At 38.6% G+C, this 23,938-nt stretch overlaps 1 protein-coding gene across 5 annotated transcripts in view; it reads right to left on the reverse strand.

Annotated features, from left to right (window-relative positions):
- The window catches only part of MAP3K19 (mitogen-activated protein kinase kinase kinase 19), a 38,820-nt gene extending 15,152 nt beyond the window's left edge, over window positions 1-23,668 (reverse strand). For 2 of the 5 annotated variants that reach the window (XM_043487943.1, XM_043487941.1), the window contains exons 1-5: window positions 23,623-23,668; window positions 21,314-21,429; window positions 12,327-12,423; window positions 6,701-6,779; window positions 5,487-5,746 (exon numbers count right to left, since the gene is read on the reverse strand). In XM_043487943.1, the coding sequence (XP_043343878.1) occupies window positions 5,487-5,746; window positions 6,701-6,779; window positions 12,327-12,423; window positions 21,314-21,429; window positions 23,623-23,644 (574 nt within the window). In that variant the 5' untranslated portion in view covers window positions 23,645-23,668. The remainder of the gene's footprint in view (window positions 1-5,486; window positions 5,747-6,700; window positions 6,780-12,326; window positions 12,424-21,313; window positions 21,430-23,622) is intronic. The other 3 variants (XM_043487944.1, XM_043487939.1, XM_043487940.1) reach the window with 3 other exon arrangements.
- Between the last annotated feature and the right edge of the window lie 270 nt (window positions 23,669-23,938).

Here is a 23,938-nt window from a genome sequence, read left to right on the forward strand (position 1 = left end):
ACGGGCTGTACAGTCCGTGGAGTTCTCCAGGCCAGAATACTGGAGTGGGTAGCCTTTCCCTTCTCCAGGGGATCTTCCCAACCCAGGGATCGAACTCAGGTCTCCCACATTGCAGGTGGATTCTTTACCAGCTGAGCCACAAGGGAAGCCCAAGAATACAGGAGTGTGTAGAAGAAGGCACATAAATGGATGAAGTGGGGCAAGTAGGGACAGTGGTGAACCAAAATCATTTGCCCCAACTACTGGGGCATCCGTTTCCCAGTTTCAGTTGGTGTTGTCCATTCCGGCTGGGTAATCCGGCACTGCTAGATCTTCCAATTGCCAAGGGAAGCCAGAGGGCTGGAGACTTTATGTGAAATCTCCCTCCCTTTCTTTTAAAAAATACTCTGAAAGCCAAAGGAAAAAAACCCCATATATATAAATAAATATATATTTATAGATATATAAAATATTATATAAATATAAAATAATATATATGTTAAAATATATTATATATTTATTATATATAATAAATAAATTATATATATATATCTGTAGGTCCCTTTTTAGACACAGGCTGACATTTTGAAATTTCATTTCAAGAAATCTCTCTGAGATGTATCACAGGGAGAGAAGTCATTCTCAAGCAAAAAATGGTCACCTAAAAAAAAAGATCCCAATAAGAAGAGACACAGGCGGTAGCTGGCCAAAGAACTACCCCAATTCTTTATCCATTTATTCAGCCAATATTTATTGAGCTCCTATTGAGTAGCCAACACTGTCCCAGATGATAACAATATAATTGAATAACAGACTAAATTCTTGCCCTCATAGAGGTTGTATTCTAGAGGTTGAGACTTTCTGTTTGAAAGATATTACAAAATAATACTAGAAATATAACTGAATATGATTTATAGTTGTCTGCATAGCTACAATCCTCTGAGCTAAAAAATCTTTCAGTTATTATAAATATTTAAAGGGATACTCTCCAGTATTGATGAGGAATGACATGAGATGGAAAGGCACTCTTTATATTTGTGATGAGCATGTAGAGGTAAGATCTTTCCAGTAGGTAATGGGATAATATTTATTGAAAGCCTTTTAAAATGTGTATCGAAACTTGCCTCCTTAGCACAGTAGGTAGCATGTCAGTCTCATAAAATGAATATTGAATTAAAAGCATGAATTGAAAGATTGAATGTACAAACTTTCCTCCTGTCTCTCCACAAACTCCACTAAAGTGATGGTAAACTAATTTTTTTTTTAAAGGTAAAGAAAGGAACTCCCTGGTGTCCAGTGGTTAGGGCTCAGTGCTCTCACTACTGGGGCCCTGGTTGGGGAACTAAGATCCTGCAAGTCACCCAGCCAAACAAAAAATAAATAAATAAAAGGTAAAGGAGAACAAAAACAGAAACTCAGAAGGTAAAGTAGCACATGCATGACATCAGTGAAATTTCAGACAGTGAAAACTGCATGGATAAATAATAACCTATCGAGTTGTCAGCTTTCTCTGCAGCAGGGAGAACTCAATAAGAAATGAGAACCACAGAAAGGAGCAGGAATTGAAGATATTAATACCAGGTACCTCTAAAGGTGGGGATGCAAGTGAGACTGAAACAAGGGGTTGCTTCAGTCTGTACAAGGAGTAGATTCCAGATTCCCTGTCCTGCCCCACTAGTTGGGAGCTGCTGTTCTCCATTCCTGGCTGGAAGTGTATTCTCTGAAGAGCCTGAAACAAACATGCTAAGGAGCTAGGTAAAACTGAGAGCAGAAATGGGGTGCTGGAGTGAAAATGTGAGGATAAATGAAAGCCTCGACATTGACATGTGACACTCCAGTCTTACAACCTACAGGCAGAAGTTGGATTCTTCTTCTCACTGGAAAACTAGCTGAGAGAAATCCATCACCCAACCATTCATGTCTCTGCCCATTCCACAAGTCCCCGTGAGCCCCTGGCACTTTTTAGACTCCCCCTCTTAAAAACCAATAATCACCAAGGATCAACTGACATATGGGAATAGCCTCTAACATGAAAATATGGAGAACAAAACAGAAAGAAAGAAGAGCTCAGAGAAAATAGAGACAGTGAAAAACTACCATTAATATAATCCATGCATCTTCTTCAGGAAGGTACTGAAATTACGTACTCCCCCTAAAATGAGGTATAAACCAAGGGAGAGGAAGCTGTGTACCCAGCACACGGGGGTCAAACACAGAGAGCCAAGGCACTTCCAGGATCACAGTGAGGAACTCCCAGAGAGACATCTCGTCAGGAGGTCCAAGGACCAAGGAACACAGAGTTAAACAGGAGGGCAAAGTGTTCCAGGAGTAATGTCTCCAAAAACAAACCAAACCAATGAATCACCTGGTGTGCAGCTGCCTGTATTGAGGTGCATTTCTCAGGTCCATTAGAGAGGATGGGATGAATTAGTGACAGATACACAGAAAGTAAACAAATGGTGAAATGAAGCGGTTATTAAAGCCAGGATAAATAGAATGTCTCAAAAGAAAAGCAACGCCATCAAAGCACAGTCTGGGGCTCAGCTGTGAATGATATTTTACCTAGTCATAATAAGGGAGACATTGAATATTAATTTTTTAAAGCACAAAGATTTCAAAGATTGCCTTGTGTGCAGATAGTAATGTGAAATTGTTAAATCCTAATATCTATGCTAAATCCTAATGTCTACATTGGGCAATCAAGCACTGTAGTTGTAAACATGTTATTTAAAAATGTGGAATTACATTCTAGAAGAAACTGGAAATAGTATTTGTGCTTCTTATTTCTTATTTTTTATTTCTGCTCATCTGTCTTTTCTGAATTTTTCTTAAACAACATTTATTGTCTTAAGATTGCATTTAAACAAAAAAAAATTTTTTTAAGAGAACAAACACCAGCCTGGTAAGCCCAGCTGATTTTTTCAGACAAAATCAGAACACCTATGGAGCAGATCCCATTACAGAATACTGACCTAACCCAGTTTGGTTTTGTTTGAATGTGCTGCCTTTATTACATTTTTAAGATTCTCTGTGGTCTGGCCAAGAGAAATGCTATTTCCACAATGTCCAATTCAGTCTCTCCAGCCATCCTTTCTCCACTTGGTACCTGTACCAACTGCCCCTCCTTTTCTCTAAACTCACCTCCTCTGAAAAACTATGTTTCTCCTTTTTTTCCCCTCATAATTAAAGTGGGGCTCAGATGGGATTTGTGAGCTCTGAACACATGTGACATGGTGCTTAAATACGTAGGCTTTGGAGATGGGGGTCCAGGTTTGAATCCAGCCTCTGCGACCCACTAGCTATGTGACCTGAGCATACTCTTAACCTCCTGAGGCCTCAGTTCTAAAACAAGCATGTTGATACTAGCTATATCAGTGGACATTTGTGCCTTGAAATAATAGGCACTCAATAAATAGTTACTGCTGTTGTTGCTACTAATTCAATATATGTTTTAAAATAGTTACGTGTCAGATCTGGAGCTTTGTGTGGGGAGGTGTGATGGTTTTTGCCTTTGTCATCTGGTGAAGATAGGCACATAAAAAGACACTGACAATTTAGCATGATGTGTGTTGGTTGAAGACAAGGTTAGGATCCTATGGGAGTCCACAGGCATGGTGACCCACCCAGTCTTAGGGACCTTCAGGAAGACTTCCCAGAGGAAGACATACCTAAGAGGATACATGAAGGATGACTTAATGTTCCAGCAGAAAAAGCAGTATCTGAAAATATTCACATATTTGCTCTGGGAATGGAAGGCATTTGATGGTGCTGATGTTTATCATCCAGTGAGGAAGAGTGAAAAGAGAGGAGGCTGAAGAGAAGCTGTGGAGAGCTGGGAGTGAACTTTGTAGATTTCAAGGAATAAGACCCTTGGGTCTATATTACAGTCCAGCTTGATGTTGACTTTTACACTTAGACTCTCGAAACACAGCTTCAACATCAGGTCAACTGAAATCAGCCAGACAGGGAAGGACAAATATTCGACAATTTCACTTATATGAGGGGTCTAGAAGAGTCAATTTCTTAGAGATAGGAAGTAGAACAGTGGCTAATAGGGTAACAGGAGAAAGGAGAGTTTAAGTTGAATGGGTGTTGGACTTCCCTGATGGTCCAGTGTTAAGAATCTGCCTGCCAAAAAAAAAGAATCTGCCTGCCAGTGTAGGAAACATGGGTTTGATCCCTGGTCTGGGAAGATTCCACATGCCACGGAGCAACTAAGCCTGTGAGCTGCAGCAAGAAAAGCCCTGTAGTGAGAAGCCTGAGCACCGCAATTAGAGAAATCCCCACTCTGCAACTAGAGAAAGCTCTGACACAGCAATGAAGAGCCCATATGTCACAGTGATGACTCAGCACAGCCAAAAATAATCAATATATAAATAATGAAAGCATAAATTTAGAAAAAGCCCTGTGGCTGTAGAGCTTCAGTCTTACAAGATGAAAAAGTTCTGGAGATGCAGTGGTGATGGTTGTGCCACAATGTAAATGTATTTAATGCCACTAAACTGTATGCTTAAAAATGGTTAAAGTAGTATATTTGTTGTTATGCACATTTTACTGCAATAAATTTAAAATTAAAAAAAAAATTTAAACACTGTTTCATTTAAAAATTTCATTTAAGCTCTACTCTTGCACCCTAATGCTTCCCTGGTGGCTCAGATGGTAAGGAGTCTGCCTGCAGTGTGGGAGACCCAGGTTTGATCCCTGGGTCAGGAGAAAGAAATGGCAACCCACTCCAGTATCCTTGCCTGGAAAATTCCGTGAACAGAGGAGCCTGGCAGGCTACAGTCCATGGAGTTGCAAAGAGTCAGACACAACTGAGCGACCTCACTTTTCTTGCACCCAAATCTTATCACAACCATGCTTTTCTTCTCCTTTGTTTGACATTTCCTCTGTTGTGCAACGCCCCTCATTGCAATAAGCCAATAAATGCAAATTTGGGGGCTGCAAGTTTGTCCCTGGTGGTTTAGGCCAATTGGTTTAGGACAGTACTCCAGTACTTTGGCCACCTCATGCGAAGAGTTGACTCATTGGAAAAGACCCTGATGCTGGGAGGGATTGGGGGCAGGAGGAGAAGGGGACGACAGACGATGAGATGGCTGGATGGCATCACCGACACCAAAACATGGAGTTTGAGTAAACTCCGGGAGTTGGTGATGGACAGGGAGGCCTGGCATGCTGAGATTCATGGGGTCGCAAAGAGTCAGACATGACTGAGCGACTGAGCTGAACTGAACTGAATTAAGCAGATATCAAAGACAGCAGTGCCCTAAGGGGAAACACTGGCATCAGTGTGCTATCTGGTAAATAAGTTTTGGGCTAGATAGAAGAGCTAACTCAAATCTTGAATGAAAGTATCCTCACTGTATGCCCCTCCAAAATCCCACAGATAAAGATCAATGAAATATGAGTTCCCTGTAAAGATTTTCAAATTCTCAAGAAAAAGATGAGTAAAGAAATATTTATTAACCAAAGAATAAAGGAATCACTGTGTAATTCAATGAACTCACCTTCAGATTTTCTTGGCTGCCCCTTCAGAAAGTGAGGAACATCTTCTCTGGCTACAGACTTGGAGATTATCGTTTCTAAGTAAGGTCTTGGCAACAAAAAGCCGAAGTCCGTATTGCAGAGTTCCTGGGAATGTTCCTCTTTCTTTGCAAGTAAAGGCTCCGTGGTCACCGTCTTTGTCCTGAAGCCCACCATCTCAATGTTTTTTGGAAGTGAAACAGAATGTGCTGGTGTCCATTCCTGATGCCCTGAGGTTATCTGACTAAAAGGGGGAGGAAATAGTTTAATTTAAAAGTCATTCCCCATGTCTTCTGGATCTCCAGTTCTTAGCCCACCTGACATCCCTGGAAAGTTTGGAGGACTATTTCCGAATGGTGCTGCTGAGTGGAATGGCTGTATTGCTGACAGTACAAGACGACCCTGTTCTCTGACTTGCTCCCCACCTCAGCAGCCCTCGGCTACTCACACTTCAGTTTTCCCAGTCTGTTTCCTCAAGCAGAGAAATCAGAGGGGGAAGGGCAGAGATAAGGGGGGGGGGGGGCACACTTATACTTCTCCAAAGGCATTGACCAGAGGCCTTTGACCATTCTCCAAAGGCCCAGTACTTCTCAAACTATCTTTGGTGATGAATCCATTTAAAATCTTACATTCCATCGTGGATTGAAACTTTTGTAAAAGGTAATCAAAGTGAATGACCATAAAAATTAAACAAAAATTGAAAACATGAAAATAAGCCTCAAATTTTCCACTATCAGATCAATAAGTATAAAATTACTTGACTAAATGGCTACACACCTTTTTAAAGGTTTAAATGTCCAAGTTCTATACTGACTTCATTATTGACTGGTAACAGAAGGACCTTAGAACTCTGTTTTGAGTAGTACTGTTGCAAGGTCAGCAAATAATGGTCCTCAGCCCAGCTGAGGAAGCTGAAATCCAGCTTCCTATCTCGCTTTGGTAGATTGATTGGATCATACCCAGCCCATTTGTTGATATACCATCCACGGAGGCATTCAAGTTACGACTGCAGAGTTGAATCATTGGAACAGAGATCATAGGGCCCACACAGCATAAAACATTTATTATCCAGCTCTTGCCACAAAATTATTTATTATGACCCCTGCTTGGGGATGTTTTTCTCAATTACTAAAAATGTGGGTTGCCACACAAGTATATATTTTAATTCCAATCTAACCTTTCAAAGAATACTTCTTACTTGTTTTCTTGTAAATCTTCTCGGCCCATTTCTTGGGGATGGCTGACATCTCTTGGAAAAGTAACAATAATCTCAACACCTATGGAAGTGTAGGTCAGTAATAATAAGAAGAAAGTAATGAATTGCAGGGGTAATCAGGAATCAAATGTTTTATTTTTGGTTATTTGGCTCATGTATTTCTGGTAATTACAGGATGAACATTAACTAGGAACTGAGGTTTAACCATCTTTGTATCTTTCCTGTCCTAATTAAATGCTTGCTTAAAGGGCAAAGAATTTGTATAACAAAACATTACAGAAGTAAAATAAAGCTTTATGATGAGCAGTGTTTTCTCCCTGAATGGAGAAAACAAGGCCTCCTTCTGTAAAGTGTGACTGATATCACCTACTTCACAGGACTGTTGTGAGAATTAAATGAGATAATTTACGTTGCCCCATCGGAACTTGCTTATATTTGTCATTTGGTCTTCTCTTATCTGATTCCAGGGAGTGACTTCTGCTATAACCCTTAAGACAGAAAGTTCCAACTTATAGAATGGATGCATGCCTACAAAATAGCACCTTAAACAAAATGACACTAAAAACTAGTGTGGGGATTTTCCTGGTAGTACACTGGATAGGAGTCCGCCTGCCAAGGCACAGGTTCAATCCCTGATCCAGGAAGATTTCACATGCCACAGGACAACCAAGCCCATGCACCACAACTACTGAAGCCTGCATGCCTAGAGCCTGGGCTCTGCAAAAAGAGAACCCACTGCAATGAGAAGCCTGTGCACTGCAACTAGAGAGTAGTCCCCACTCACCCCAACTAGAGAAAGCCCTTGGGCGGCAATGCAGACATAGCACAATCAATAAATATATAAATAAAAAATAAGTAAAATTTAAAAAACCTAGTGTCAACCATACCACAATTGTCTGTCCTTTAAGATGTTCACCTATTCATTTTTTCCTATTCAACAAACTTTTACCAAGTATATGCCAAGTGTAACTCTTTGTGCTAAGTATAAAGAAACAAAGAAGGTACAGCCGTGGCCTTAGCAGAGACTATAAATAAGAAAGCAAAGAGCACAGCCAGATAAGCACTGTGAAAGAAGTGTGCGATGTGTGTGTAGAACATGGAGGCATATCCTTCCAGGAAGATGTAGGGCTTGTCCCAGTATTCAGCTTATCTATCTATCTGTCAGAGCCATTCATTCAGTCTGTGGATGCTGGAGGAGCCATGGTTTTAATCAGCTCCGTTGATCCAAGTATAGTAGAGAAGATTTGAGCAGGTCATGAATCAGAGAGATCTGGGTCTCCATCCCTCCTCTGCCATTTCTGGGGTGACCTTGGGAAAGTTACTTAATAGCTATCATCAGTGTGTGCATGCTATGTTGCTTCAGTCACGTCTGACTCTCTGTGACCCTATGGGCTATAACCCACCAGGCTCCTCTGTCCATGGGATTCTCTAGGCAAGAATACTGGAGTGGGTTGCCATGTCCTCCTCCAGGGAATCTTTCTGACCCAGGGATCGAACCTGCGTCTCTTAGGTCTCCTGCATTGGCAGGCGGGTTCTTTACCACTGGCACTACCTGGGAAGCTTAATCACCAGCAGCGTATCAGTGAAAGTTTTTATCATTTTTAAAGGACACTGCATATTTTGTCAAATATATAGGAACCACCATAAGGAAAGCGTTTTTAATATGAAATGTTTATGTTTGTGTTATTTATAAGAGTGGTGCATTTTAAAAAAGTAAATATTACCAAAAGGCATTTTGTGGGGTTTTTTTTTTTTTCAATCTCTAAAAATGAAGTTCCCTTGGAATAGTGGATTTTCTTTTTAACTTTTCAAGTATCCTATCACCACATTATGTAACACAAAATGACAGGCTTGGGATTATAGAGCTGGGAGGAACTTAGTGGTCATCGGACCCAAACCCTTCATTTTAGAGATGAAAAAAACTGATAGACATGAGGTTGTGTGAGGGCTCATGGCCACTTTTGAAATGAAAGGCAGATGGATGTCTTTCATACCATTTTTGTAGTCATCCTTGAGGGCAAACACCTAGCTGACATGTTAGAGTAAGAAAAACATACAGCATACATTCCTAATAACTCAATTGTCAGTGAAAAGGATGCTCTGTAAGACTAGGCACAGTTAGACTTTGCTATAGAAGTTGGAAAACTAGGCAGTATATTCTTGTGAACATGTTCTCAACAAGGACTGTACTTTTAGAATCATTGAGGGCTAATAAACCTAGATTATTTTTTTACCAAGGATGTTTTTAAGTAGATTTAATAAGCTAAAAATTTGTTAATTGGTTGATTTCTATTTTTTTAAACCAAGGAGCTAAGATGCAATAGCAAGTATAAGAAATTCCTGACTTTTTAGACACTGTGAAAAGTTAATGGTTCCTAAATGGGGAAAAAAATTTGGTCCTAAATGACAGGGTGGGGAGAGGGATATTACAAAACCTTCTGACACTGAAATCATCTTGGAACATATATATTCTCTGTTTTGTCTTTTGAATACTGTGAGTGATCATAGGAGCCTCTGAACCTAAGAGTGGTCCAGGAAAGAGGATGCACTTCCTCTTTCACCTTCATCCAAGTGAAAATAAAACACTTGCTCCAATCTGAATGCATCTTTCCAGTAAGAAGATGCAAATTAACCCCACCAGAAGATGTTATAGTAGAGAGAAACTAAGAGGCATCATTTAAACACAACCAGAAACATAAACTTTCTTGCAGAAAAGGGGCAAATGATATTCATAAAGTCAGAAAATGATGATTAATTATTAATACAAGTGCTAAATTTTTAAAACAAAAACTTAATTGGCCTAGCCTAATTCATTCAATGAAGAAAAATTATTTTCTCCGGAAAAGTCTTACTTCTCTGTGCTTTCCACTTGCTTTGTTTAAATGGATGGGAATCAAGGTTCAAAATATTTTGATAATCTCTTTACCTTTTGATAGTTTCCTAAATCATGATTTTCAGCAGAATTTTTTACAGCTACATTTACCAGTCTTTTTTGCCACTAGGTTTCAGAAAGCTAACTTGAGAGATGGATACACAGGAGTTACATGAGAAGATAAGATGGAGGTATCCTTTTGCTGATATGGGTGTCAGCAGTGGAGGGAGGGTCTAAGGTCAATGTGGAAGCATTGTGTATGCTGGTTGTGGCTGAGGCAGTGTGATCTGACCAGTTTTGAGATGTAGCTACAAGAATTCTTTACGACAGTCCAACCTGGGATCTGTTCTTCTCCTTTGGCTTTTCAATGGTCAATGGACTTTTCTATGGACTGTGGAGAAGGAAATGGCAACCCACTCCAGTACTCTTGCCTGGAAAATCCCATAGACGGAGGAGCCTGGTAGGCTATAGTCCATGTGGTCACGAAGAGTGGGACACGACTGAGCGACTTCACTTTCATGGACTTTTCTAGTAACTTTTAAAACTTCCTTTCTTTTCACTCAAGTAGAGCAGATTTTGTTATTTGCACATAAGAATCCTGATAGATATACACTGTATTTTTTTTAAATTAAGCCTAGTAATTTTAGAAAATAGGTTCTCATTCACTCACGAAAAGAATAATTTCACATGCTCAATTTCCAGTCTACAAGGTTTGCATCTGATATGTTCAGGGAAAATAGCTGATTAAGGAATACAAGAAGATTTTTATAATAAGGAAAAGGATGAGGGATTGGGGTGAGGGGCAAATTGTATATTATAAATTACCATCTGTAAAAGTCCATAAGAAAGCAAATGTGTGTTGCTGGAATATTTAGCTGTTAAAGACCAGGGCAGTGATCCAAACATTAGAGTTTATATATATTTTAGTTAGTGAAGCTTCCTTTTTAAAAGAATAATACAATGAACAAACAGATATAAATTAAATGATTAAATGTGCATATCTACAACCAAATAGTCACATGGATGTGCATAAAGTCTTTATAAAGTGTGCAAACACTTAAACATTAACAACCTGGGTTATGTTAGAAGCATGTAAAAAGAGATTTATTGTTATTTAAGATGAATACAATGCACAATAACTCCCCAAACATTTTTATTTCAGAATTTGTGACTTGAAAGAGTTACTAGCTCTACTGAAGACTTATCAACTATGAAAAGAAAACTTAGAAGCATAATTTCTTCTTTAGAATGCATAACTCAAGTTATGTAAGCTTAAAACTGCAAGAACTTAGTTGAGATACTGCCTAAGTGTTATGGTTCCTACATGAAAATCTAAAATATTACATACAAATTGATTTTAAAAGTATTATTAATATGAAGGGGTTTCCCCGGAGGCTCAGATGGTAAAGAATTTGCCTACGATTCAGGAGAACCAGGTTCGATTCCTATAAGCACCTCAGATGGCAAGTCATCTCTAAATTGAGCTGAATAAACACAGTGCTTAACCTCTTAGAAGGTGACTGGGACACAACTGGGCTTCTGAGAACTGAGATTTGAAGTCTTTGAAAGTCAAAGGCGGATCACAAGGACAACTTGGAGGGGATCAGGACTTGTTTATTTTAATTAGGTCTTTCAGGGTTCATGGTGTTTATAATTTCTTCCCTGCCCTCAGCCAAGAGAAAGGAGGTACCGAGTGAGTTTGGGAAAGATGGGAGGCTCCCCAAAAGAGGGCAGCATTGCATAAGTGGTCAAAGGAGACAGTGGCTAAACTAGTGCTGCAGCCTTCAGGGTGGTTAATGGGGATGAGAAAAAAGACCTCCAAGAGGGCAGCTTCCCTGGCGTGTTAGAAATGCAAGTAGGAAAATTACCAGAAAAGAGATCGGAGCAGTTCAAATAAATGTTTCATTTAAGAAGTTTATAGGCGAGTAGATGACAGACAAATGTGATCGCTGTGATGACTATGTTCTGCAGTGAGAATCTGTAAATACCTTGTGATCTGTTCAATGCAAGGGCATTTAAGGATAGGACAGGATGACACATTTGGAATGGGTGTTGTTTTGGAAAATTCCAGATTTATGGCCTCCTAGAATACAAGAGTGCAACTTGGGCCTTTAGTTCTTTGTTCAGTCCCCCAACTCCCGCCTCAAGGGAAGAGGTCTGGGATGACAGCTAATGGAGAAATGCTTGGTCCTGGAAGAGAATAATGCTTCCCAGGTAGCACTAGTGGTAAAGAACCTGCTTGCCAAGGCAGGAGACATAAGAGACGTGGCTTCAATCCCTGGGTTGGGAAGATTCCCCTGGAGGAGGGCATGACATACTCACTCCAGTATTCTTGCTGGAGAATCCATAGGATAGACATGGTGGCCTACAGTCCATAGCGTCGCCAAGAGTCGGACACAACTAAAGTGACTTAGCATGCACACGTGCACGGCAGAGAACAGATCACTGTAGCTGCTGGAAGATTCTGAGAGAAAAGAAGTGAGGGAAAAGATGCTACCAGACAAAAAAGAAAGGAGATGAGAACAGCAGATTGAGCTGGAGTAGGGTAGAACAAAGGAGAGACTGGATAGCTCGCCAAGACTCACTGATTCAAATATGGACCAAAGGATAGGATCTCTTTCCCTCTATGCTTGTCTGAGATTTCAAACCTCTGCACTGCACATGACTGAAATTAGGGGGGAAATCCAAATAATCAATATTGTCTTTGTAAACACATCAAGGACAGAAGATGGATACCTTCTGTCCTGGGTTGCCAGTCTTGTCCATCACCACTTGGATCTCCTTCTTCACTAATCAATATGGAATGAGAGCAGTCATCATCTTGGTCAGACTCCTGAAATATCATAAAATAGAAACTCAGTTGTTCAGTGTAGTACTTGGTTGACAGGGTGAATATTGATTTTTTTTTTTCCTAGGCTAAAGTTTCACACTGCTGATTCCTTTTAAATCGGATAAAGTATTCAGGACTAAAATAATGGGAAAGTATTTGTCTCCAGAGCACCAGGCTTAGACAAACGTGGATGTGATTAATTGCATAATCAAAGATGAAGATCAAAGCTGAAATTGCATAGACACAGAGAGAAATTCAATATTTTATACTTTATCACGTCTGTGTTCAGGCTGTTAAGCTGCCACCAATTCCATCCGAGTGGGTAACTGGAAAGAATCCTTTGGCCACAGCCAGTGAACAACCCCAAAGGAACATGGTCTTTTCCATAATGCCTCCCTGGGGCATCATTTACAGATGGTGAGGGTGGAAATCCTTGCCCCACATGGAAGCTGCAGATATAACCTTAGACTGAAAGGAGGCAGCAAAGCTGATTAAAGTTTTCACTATGACAGCCTTCTGATCTAATCATGTTATGCAACTTCTCAAACTTCCCTTTTACGATCTAGAAAATGATCAAACTGCTGAAAAACATGGTTGAAAAATAGCTTAACTTAAAAAAACCAATCAGCTTGACTTATGAAAAGTATTCCTGACTCTCTAAAGAAGAAATGTTTTCTATGAGAATGCATTGTTGTTGATAGGTTCCTCCATTAGAAGTTGTTGCTGGTGATTTTGCCCTTTTTAGCGGCTACAACAGTGATAGATGCAAGTAGTAGTTATAATATCCCATCCTACCTGGATGTTATAATTAGCATTCTGGCTTCTGTGATACAGATGAACGATCTATTTAAGCAGACTATTGGATAAAAAGTCTTTGCTCTAAATGCAGATGCTTGTCGGACAAGCGAGCAGACTATCATAAAGCCTCTGATATTTCATTCACTAATTCCCAAGAGAGTGTGGGAATCTTTTCACTTTGTTCATTTGACTCATCACTACCATTAAAATATTTCAGGTGTTCAATTTTTTTTTAACTTTTTATTTTGTATTGGGGTAAAACCAATTAACAATGTTGTGCTAGTTTCAGGTGAAGAGGGAAGGGATTCAGCCACACATATACATGTATCCATTCTCCCTCAAGCCACTCTCCCATCCAGGCTGGCATATGACATTGAGCGGAGTTTCATGTGCTATACAATACATCCTTGTTGGTTATTCATTTTAAATATAGTAGTGTGTACATGAGCATCCCAAACTCCCTAACTGTCCCTTCCCCTTGGGGGAAGGTGTTCAATTATAATAGCTTAGTTATCATATTTTACTTTATACATCAATACATGCTTTGTAAAGCATTCTCTACCTCCCAGCATGGGTTCGGGGTCCTACCTCAGACCATCCTGGTTGTCAATGGCAGATGGGACACCTGGACAGGTTTGCCCTGATCTTAGACTGTTGTCAATTTCACTGCTTATTCTTCGCATTTCAAAAACTCTACCACTCTCTGGCAAATTTCTTCTCCCTCCCATCCAACTACAAAGCATGAGCAGTAGGGAATTACTATTTTATAAAATGCATGGAAATACCAGAACAGCAGTTCTTTAAAGAGCAGGAGAAGAAATCACCTATAATCCTACAAATAAAAAGCAAACTCTGTTCACACAGAGGATATTTTCTTTCTTTTTCCTAAGTGTTTAATAATGGAGTTGTATCATGTCATTTCATATCTGGCTTTTTTACTTATGACAAGTATAAATTACATAGCAATTTACTAAGTAAATATCATTTTGACGGAATTTTATCAGAGGGTCATAAGGATGTTTAGTAAGTCCCATAAGTGTTATGATATAAACCCCATCATGCATAGTAGGCAGTTTTTAATTCTTCATTATCACACATGGAGCTGTGAACATCTTTACAAGTAATATGCCAATTTTGTATTATCTCTTTAGAGTAGACTCTTAGATATGGAATTATAAGGAATTATTGATCTGAAGAATATAAGAATTTTTTTACATACGTTGCTTTAAAAGTAAATTTACACTTACTACTTACTCTCCACTAGCAGTGCATAAGTCTGTTTCACTACCTTCTCCCTTATCAATTATCAATTTTCATTTTTAGTAATGTGATATGTGATCTGATTGTTTGAATGTGCGTGCTTTTGTTAGCAGAAATGTTGGAGATAATTTCAGATGTTTAGTGACCACTGAGGTTTCCTTCTTAGTATATATAATTTTTATTCATATCATGTCTGGAACACTCTATGAGACTTCAGAATATATTTCTTCCATTTCATATAATTAGAGTGTTTCAATGAAATTTTTGTGCTGAATAAAACTAATTAACACTAATTTTTAGTGTTAAATGTATAACTGGTTCTCATTTCAAGTTTCTGTGTTGATTAATAATTTGCAGTTGGTCTCAACTGCTCAGTTCATTCATTAGTTGGTCCTTTAGGAAAAGTTGGACGATGCGGAGTATGGGCAAACTACCTGCAAAACCCGTAACAATGACTAGCATTTATCCATACAGTGCCAGACACTGTTGAACCTTCCACATATTAGCTAACTTAATCCTCACAAAAACTCTAAAGGTAGGAACTATTATTCCATTTATACAGGAGCTTCAGAGGAGTTAAGTAACTTACCCAAGGTCACCTAGCAAGCCTATGGTAGAGCCAGGATTCACACCCAGACTCTGAAGTCTGGTTACAGAATTCATAATCACTCTGCTTTCTTGCTACTGTGAAAAATTTGAAACAGAGAGTCTCAACAAGAACCAGAAGGAAAATTAATAATAGTGAGAAAATTAAGAGAAAGAATACTCAAACATAATTTATAATTTTTGCACAGGAAAAAATAAAAGATGTGTGATCCCTACAAACTCCTGACAATAAACTTCTTCCGTAAAAAAAAAACTGAAAAACCATAAGCATCACAAACAAAAAGGATGTGGGGAATAATACCTACTTTGAAGATTAACATGAAAATGAAGACAAAAACAGCCACAGCTCAGAATTTTCTGTTTCTTTTAGAATCTTAAATATGAATGACTTTAATGGGCTTTCCTCGTGGCTCAGCTGAAAAATCCACCTGCAATGTGGGAGACCTGGGTTCGATCCCTAGGTTGGGAAGATCCCCTGGAGAAGGGAAAGGCTACTCACTCCTGTATCCTGGCCTAGAGAATTCCATGGACTGTATACTCCGTGGGGTCGCAAAGAGTCGGACACGACTGAGCGACTTTCACTTTCACTGGGTGAAGGAGGAAAATTGAAATAATGCAGTCGTGAGTGAAGGAGAGAAATGTTAGAATAGCACATCCCAAATAAATGGAGTCCATCAACCATTCACACTAATGCAAGAGGTGACAGCAGACTAGACAGCATAGCACTCTGATCTGCAAACAACAGAATGCCAACCATACAGAAAAGAGGCATAGAAATCATACGTAATTAAATTTGGAAAGAAGATTCTTCTTAGATGAAAAAAAGATTGGCAGAGGCCGTGAAGAGCCTCTCAGGAGCAATCCTACAAGCAAAGCAGCTGCTTATTTGTAAGCTATAAAAACCTATTGCAGATCACCCAAAAATAAAGCAAGCTTTCATTCAAACAAAAAAAGTGAAGAAAGACCTTGGGTTTTTTATTATTAGTATTTAAACCTTAGAGAAAGCACTAGAAAGAAACAAATTCAATAGTGAGAGTCTATCTCTCCCTCAAAAATGAGTTCAAAATTATTTCAACCGTAATAAGAAAAATATAGAGTGAAAGTTCAAAAAATATCTTAGAACTGCGTAAAAAATGAACTAAATATAAAGGGATTTTTAGTCTTTTTTTTTTTTAAAAAAGCAAGTTTCCTAACTATACCACAAAAAAAAATGAAAAGTAAGTGTGTTTTCTTTTATCAATTTCTTTCTTTTTAAATTTATTTTATTTTTATTTATTTGGCTGCGGTGAGCATATGAGATCCACCTCCCTGATCAGGGATCAAATCCAGGCCCATTGCACTGGAAGGCAGATTCTTAACCACTGGACCACCAGGGAAGTCCCCTCCTGCTGTATCTTGAGTTACTAAAGTGATATCTTACCTATTCCTTAGCTCATTCATCTGGCAAATCTCTGGAGCAGCCAATTTGGGGACAGACTCAGGAGGATGAAGTCAGAGAATGGGTACCGTGGTCCGGGTGGGGTTAGTCTATGAGCCAAGGTTTGTGTGGGATTAGAAAAAGGAAAAAGTAAGGTACACTGGACTTGAAGCTATGAGGGTTTAAGGCCGAGACCGACATTTTCATCCTGATCCTATGATCTGCTCTATGTGCTGTGCTGTGCTGCGTTAAGTCACTTTAGTCATGTCTGACTCTTTGTGACCCTATGGACTGAAGCCCGCCAGGCTCCTCTGTCCACGGTATTCTCCGGGCAAGAATAGCGGAGTGGGTTAACCTGCCCTCCTCCAGGGGAATAAACCCATGTCTGACCCAGGAATCAAACCCTCGTCTCCTGTGTTGCCTGCATTGCAAGGCAGATCTTAACCACTGGAGCTTCAGGGAAGTCCCAAAGCTTTGACTGTCAGATCAGCTAGGTTCTATCACTGGGGTAGTTACTGTTTCTCCTCCCTGCAAGTTGAGAAGAACAGAGGCTACTTGGCAAAGTAGTTAACCATAGTCACTTCTCTTGGTGGCAATTCCTGGGTGAGAGTCTTGGGTGCTGTTGGGCCTTCCCTGTGGAGCCTGATGGGAGCTGTGTGTCCTGAGAACAGGGGAGCGAGTGGGACACGTGGACTTTACAGTTAGCAAATGGGCCGGAAGTAGGTAAGTACTCTTAAATGGTGTGATAATGGCCATCTATGCATGCTAAGTCCTTCAGCTGTTTCTAACTCTTTGTGACCCCATGGACTGTAGCCCGCCAGGCTCCTCCATCCATGGGATTCTCCAGGCAAGAATACTGGGGTGGGTTGCCGTGCCCTCCTCCAGGGGATCTCCTTCACCCAGGAGTCAAACCCATGTCTCTTATGTCTCCTGCATTGGCAGACTGATTATTTACCACTAGTGCCACCTGGGAAGCCCCATCTGCTCTATTCATCTACTATTAATAACTTGGCCAGAGGAAGGAGATGAAATGTTAGGCTGGGCAAGAAACGGGGAAAGGAGAGTCGCCTCTCTCCTTGTTGACGTATTGGCTCACTCGTGACTTCGAAAACAAGCAAGCCTCTTAGGGGAGTAGGTTGGGATCTTTTTACTGGTGATAACAGCAAAAAAGGTAAACAATCCCCACCTCCTGTCCCCAAAAGATAAAGTGATACATTACCTTCTGCCTTATTATTGCAGTTGACAATTGAATATTCTTATATCCTGTCCCCATCCTTCCAATAAATTCACCCTCTTTTTCTTATAAAATCAATAGGTGAAGTTTAAATTATGATTATTTGAGTATTGTAGTATACTGTATGTATTGCACTATAGGCATGCAATAGAAATGTAGTATGATTATACTTTCTTTCTTGCATAACTTTTTTTGTACATAAACCCTAAATCCCTGTTTTTATTTCATTCACAATTTTATTTAATATTTAATTCATTTTCTTACATTTTTAAAAATCTTAAATCTTCCCAACCTCCAGTGGTCTCTCCACATGGTTAAATATATCAGATAATGTACCAGTTCTACCTTCTTCTTGGAAATCCCCATTATCCTGTTCTTCCTCACCTCTCCCTTTCCCCAGCAATTGGAGCTCTTTGTTCTCTAGACTTCATACATGGGTTGAAGCCCTGGCACTTGCTTTCTGCTTTATACCAAGAATATCCTCCTCTCTTGTGTTGGGTCCCACATCCCCTGAATCACAGATCCAATTTTCCCTTCTATTTTTATCTTATCCTCGTATTTTAATAGAGTACGTAGTAGCTTCCTTAAAAGGCGTGTGAAATGTAAAACCTTTGCTCATTTGCATGTCTGAAAATGTCTTTATTAACTCTAATATTTGATTTATAGTTTTCTGAATATAAAATCCTAGATTGAAAACCATATTCTTTGCTCAGATATTTGAAGGCATTTACTCCCGCCCTTTAATTTACTTTTTTTAAATTTTATTTTTTAATTGAAGGATAATTGCTTTACAGAATTTTGTTGTTTTCTGTCAACCTTCAACATGAATCAGCCATAGGTATACATATATCCCCTCCTCTCGAACCTTCCTCCCATCTCCCTCCCCATCCCACCCCTCTAGGTTGATCCAGAGCCCCTGTTTGAGTTTCCTGAGACATACAGCAAATTCCCATTGGCTATCTACTTCACATATGGTAATTTAAGTTTCCACGTTACTCTCTCCATACATCTCACCCTCTCCTCCCCTCTCCCCATGTCCATAAGTCTGGTCTCAATGTCTGTTTCTCCATTGCTGCCCTGCAAATAAATTCTTTGGTACCCTCTTTCTAGATTCCATATATATGCATTAGCACACGATATTTATCTTCCTCTTTCTGACTTACTTCACTCTGTATAATAGGTTATAGCTCCATCTACCTCATTAGAACTGATTCAAATGCATTCATCCCATTGTGTATATTTACTTTTAAGAATAGCATACATTCAGGAATGTGCACATATCAAAACTAAATAGATTCATGAATTTTTATAAACTGAACACACTCCTGTAACCAGGACCTAGGTCAAGTGAAAGTATTCTTAGACATAATATAAAAATCAAGACCCACAAAGGAAAAAAAAGGATAAATTGATTTTCATCAAAAATAAAAACTTTTGTTTGGTAAAAGAGCTGTTAAAAAGGTGAAAAAGGCAAACCCAATTTTTCTCATTGTCTAGCAGAAAATATTTGTGAGTTACACATCCAGAATATATAAAGAATTCTCTAAACCCAACAATAAGAAGACAAAGAATTCAATCAGAAAATGGACAAAATATTTGAATAATTATAGCTGATGGCAAATACATTTTTTAAAAAGGTTTAACATTGTTCATTAGGGAAATGCAAATTAAAACCACAATGAGCTATCATCATATACCTATTTTGGTAAAAAAATTTTTAAATGGTTAAAATAAAAAATACTGATAGTACCAAATGCCGCCAAGGGTACAGAGACATTGGATCTCTCATTTACTACTGGTGGGAATACAAAATGGTTAGAGCCACTCTGGAAAATTGTTGGGCAGCTTTAAAAAAAAACTAAACATACACTTATCAAATGACCCACTAATTGGATCCCTGGGCATATATCCTAGAGAAATAAAAACATAAATGCACACAAAAATTTGTACATGGATGTTCATGGTAGCTTTATATGTAATAGCCCCAAACTGGAAGTAACCCAAATGTCTTTCAACAGATGAACAGCTAAATAAACTGTGGGACAAAATAAAATTGTAATAGAATACTACTTAGCAACATAAAGAAACTATTGATACATAGAACAACTTGGATCTATCTCAGGAGTGTTATGCTCAGTAGAAAAAGCCAATCTTAAAAGTTTGCTTGTATGATAATGTCATTTATATGACATTCTTGAAGTGATAAAATAACAGGGATGAAGAACAGATCAGTGGTTGCCTGGAGTTAGCAGAGAGACCATGGCAATTCAGAATGTAGTAAGGGGGTTCCTTTGTGGTAACAGAACAGTTTTGTATCTCCACTGAAGATTCAGGGGATAAAATGTCATAGAACAATGCACACAGGCACACACAAACAGAAGAAAGAAAAAGAAATGCACGTAAAAACTAGTGAAATCCAAGGAAGGTCTGTGGTCTAGCTCATTGTGTTGTTGGGTTAATGTCAATTTTCTAGTTTAGACATTCAGCTACAGTTATAATTCCCATTGAGGAAAGCTGGTGAAGGTTATACAGGAACTCTCTGTACTATTTTTACAAGTTCTTATGAATCCATAGTTATTTCAGGCTACTTTTTTACTTAAATTTTTGGTTTTTGTTTTCTTGTTTTAGAATTATTTTTGGAAAGAGAAAGGTACAAAAAGATCTTATTATACTATCTCTAAAACTCTTCATATTGTTTCTGCCTATTATAGTCCATACCTCATTAACTTGTAAAAATAAACACATTTGTGGTCATATTCTTTTTACCAATAAAACATAGAGTAGTAATTTTTAAAAAATTGTCACCATTGTGCAGCATGTGGGATCTTAGTTTCCCAACCAGGGATTGAACCCAGGGCCCCCACCTTTGCTCCCACTCCCACCCCTGCCATGGAAACACTGAGTCCTAACCACCAGAGAGTCGGGGAATTCCTATAGAGTAGTAATATTTTTAACTGTTTGGACTATATTAAATTTTATGAAAATTCAAAAAACACAAATGAGTATACAGTGCAAAGTTCTTCTCCATTTCGGTCCTTTTAGGTAACCACTGTTAACAGTTTATTATACATTTAAGAAATCATTTCTTCGTTTTCTATGGGTCGTAACATTTGTTACCAGTACTATTACTATACTTTGTGAAGTTATTCATCATGGGCAGGGGGTAATGACAAGAACCAAGAGGAAGCACCTCCTTTATGGTATCCTGAGATGGATTCGACATGAACAGAATAATGATTTTCTCTTCTTTCACATTAACATGCATAAATACAAGCTACATTTTATTATTTAGCATGGATTCAGCTGCAACAATATTCTGTGGTATACACATACACACATAATGTATGAGACTCAGAATTGACTAGCTAATTACTGCCTTGAGATTAAACTCATGAAGCGCTATGATTAATTGTGCTTTAAATTTCCTTATAATCACATTTAAATATATAATTGTAATATATGTTTGTTATAAATATTCAAGCAACTTAAATGAAGTAGATATAAATGAAGTAAATGTAGATGCAGTAGGTTATCCCTTTTTCTGTTAGTTTTTCTATTTAAAGATTAGAGCATCTTACCTCACTGCTGCTGATGCTCTGCAAGATTATATTTTGATTTTTAGTAACTGTCATCATATCAGTTGGAGAAGAGTTTGTATCATGACAAATGTCAAGCAATGATTCAGCATATCTTTCTGCCAAAAGAAACATAATAATGTGTTTTGATAAGCTGCATCTCCAGCAATTTCACAGCAACATCTAGCGCTAGGTTCTAAAAATCAGTTCCATTTTGTTTAAGATTTTCTTGAAATAGTGATCTGGGATCCTGAGGAAGCTTTGGGCCATAATTTCACTGGAAAAGATGTGAGGACAAAAGGAGTCCACAGAATGAATGCATTTTTGTTTGTTTTTTTAAAAAGGGGCAATGTTGTTAAGTGTAACCCCTAATAATGGGCTGGGAATTATATTTGCACTATAGTTGCCAAAGACAAAAGTGCTTAGCTGCCTGGAGCACCATTCCTGTCTAGCACTTGAAGCCACATTAAATTGACAGAGTTCTGAACACCAAACAATAAATTCCCAGTTAGTTCCTGGGGGACACTGTTCTCTTACATATCCTTCTCCTGTTATCTTGACTTTTTCAGATAAGCATGTGCTCTAGCATGAAAACTTCTTCCTCTTGCATCTCTTCCTATTTCATTGATCTTATGAGTGATACAAAATTGAATGAGTGATCTCTACTCATACCCTGCATTTCTTCACCATATTTTCTTTCTTCACCTTTGCAACCTTTCTACTTTTTCCATCCTACCATTGAAACCCTCACTTTCTTATCACATCTGCTTTGTAAACTCTTTTCCAATCTGATGCTGCTTCCCACCCCTTCTTTCTTGCAATTCTCTCCTAATTCTCCTCCTTCCTTTCTTATGCCTCAGTCCATGTGTACCTTCTCTGCCCAGCCTCTGCAATTTTCTCACCATCATCAATCCTTTAGTGATCTCACCTACTCTCAGGTCCTCACAGTCTCCTTGTAGAGAACTTGCAAAGAAACCTATCGATCCATCTTACCCAATCCTTTCCCACAAACCCTGGCCTACAGAAAATTGCTACTTTGAAGGTCACAAGTTCTCATCAAATGAGTGTTTTAGAACCCATTACCTTCAACATCTGCACCAAGCCATAGTGTTCTACTATTTTGTTAATTGTATTTGTACCTCCCCACTTCCTAGGGCTGAAACTTTGAAATCATGTTTAACTCAAGCCTCTCAACCCTTGTCTGTATGTCTCCTCCATCAACTTTACATCACTAAATTCTGTGAATTCTTTCACATTCTCTTAAACTCACATACCTAGCATCTCTCAGGCCCACTACACGCCATGTCCAAAGTCTCTTTTCCTGATCCTTACAACCACACATGGGTACTTCTATAGTTTCTTAATAGAGCTTGCTTGGCATGAGTCTCTTCCTCTCCTAAAATATGGCTTTCATCATTCCCTGTCTTAAAATTTGTCAGTGACTCTATTTCATTGAAAAAAAAAAGTTATGTCCTTCAGTCTGACATTTAAGGAGTCTTTGATGGACTCAGTTTCATTGTGTATTCCTTTTCCCTGACGTGAACTATTGGTTCTAGTCTCCGGTTCACCCCTGGGATGAGCCATGCACACTTACAACATGATGCCTCTGTCCACAAAATCAAATCTCATGATTTTTTGTTAGAACCAGATTGAGTCTTACCTCTTCCATGAAACTTTCCTGGGGAAAGCCTTGTTCCCTGCCCAGAAGCTCCCAACAAAAATCCAATCAGACAATAAAGTCAAGCAGTTTTCACAAAGTCACACGTGGCTCAGTGGCACTTTTTCCATTACACATTTTTTTCTGTGGCTATTTTTTGTCTTGCTCAGATGCTTTCTCCATGCCTATATCACATCTTTTCACTTCCTTTCTATTTTATCCAGCATTAGAGAACCACAGCAAGTCCTTCTTCCCCTTTCAAGTTTATAACAACCTCTTTCTCCTCTGACTGATGTGGTGTGTCCCTGACTGTGCTGAACACTTTCAAAAGTTTGGACCATGTCTTAGCCTTCTTTGCTTGTCTCAGAGTACCTAACTTTGGGTCTTGTACAAAGTCCCTGGTCTATAAATAGCTATTCACTTGATTTCTTTTTTTAAATTTATTTAATTGAAGTATCTATTTACAATGTTGTGTTAACGTCTACTGTACAACAGAGTGATTCAGTTACACATATATATACATTTAGCTTGACTTTTTAAAGAGGATCCATCAAATACATGTAAAAAATGAAAGTTTTCTAATAGGGCTTTTTTTTTTCTTTTTAGTAGGGCTTTTATAGTTAGAGAATTTCAAAAGTGAAATAAAAATATTTACCTGGTTTTGGCATAGAATTCATTAAAATGTCCAATAACTGCTGTTTTCTGAAGCTCTCTATTTGTGACACATAATGTATTGCTGATTTTCCACTAAAATCACAGAGTTTAGGATCTCTAGAAAGAATAGAATCAACATCAAAGATTACTGAGTTAAATCTATTGAAAAAGAAAAGCAATAAGAGAGGTAAAACATTGACATCAAATAAATAAAATAATTTTATATAGTTTGGGGATAGCAATCATGAATTCAAAACGCATAAGAGACAGAGAGAGACAAATTTTCAAGATTTAACTGAAAGGAATATGTTGCATAT

Source organism: Cervus canadensis, chromosome 15, assembly GCF_019320065.1.
Source record: "Cervus canadensis isolate Bull #8, Minnesota chromosome 15, ASM1932006v1, whole genome shotgun sequence".
In the NCBI taxonomy this organism is placed as follows: domain Eukaryota; kingdom Metazoa; phylum Chordata; class Mammalia; order Artiodactyla; family Cervidae; genus Cervus; species Cervus canadensis.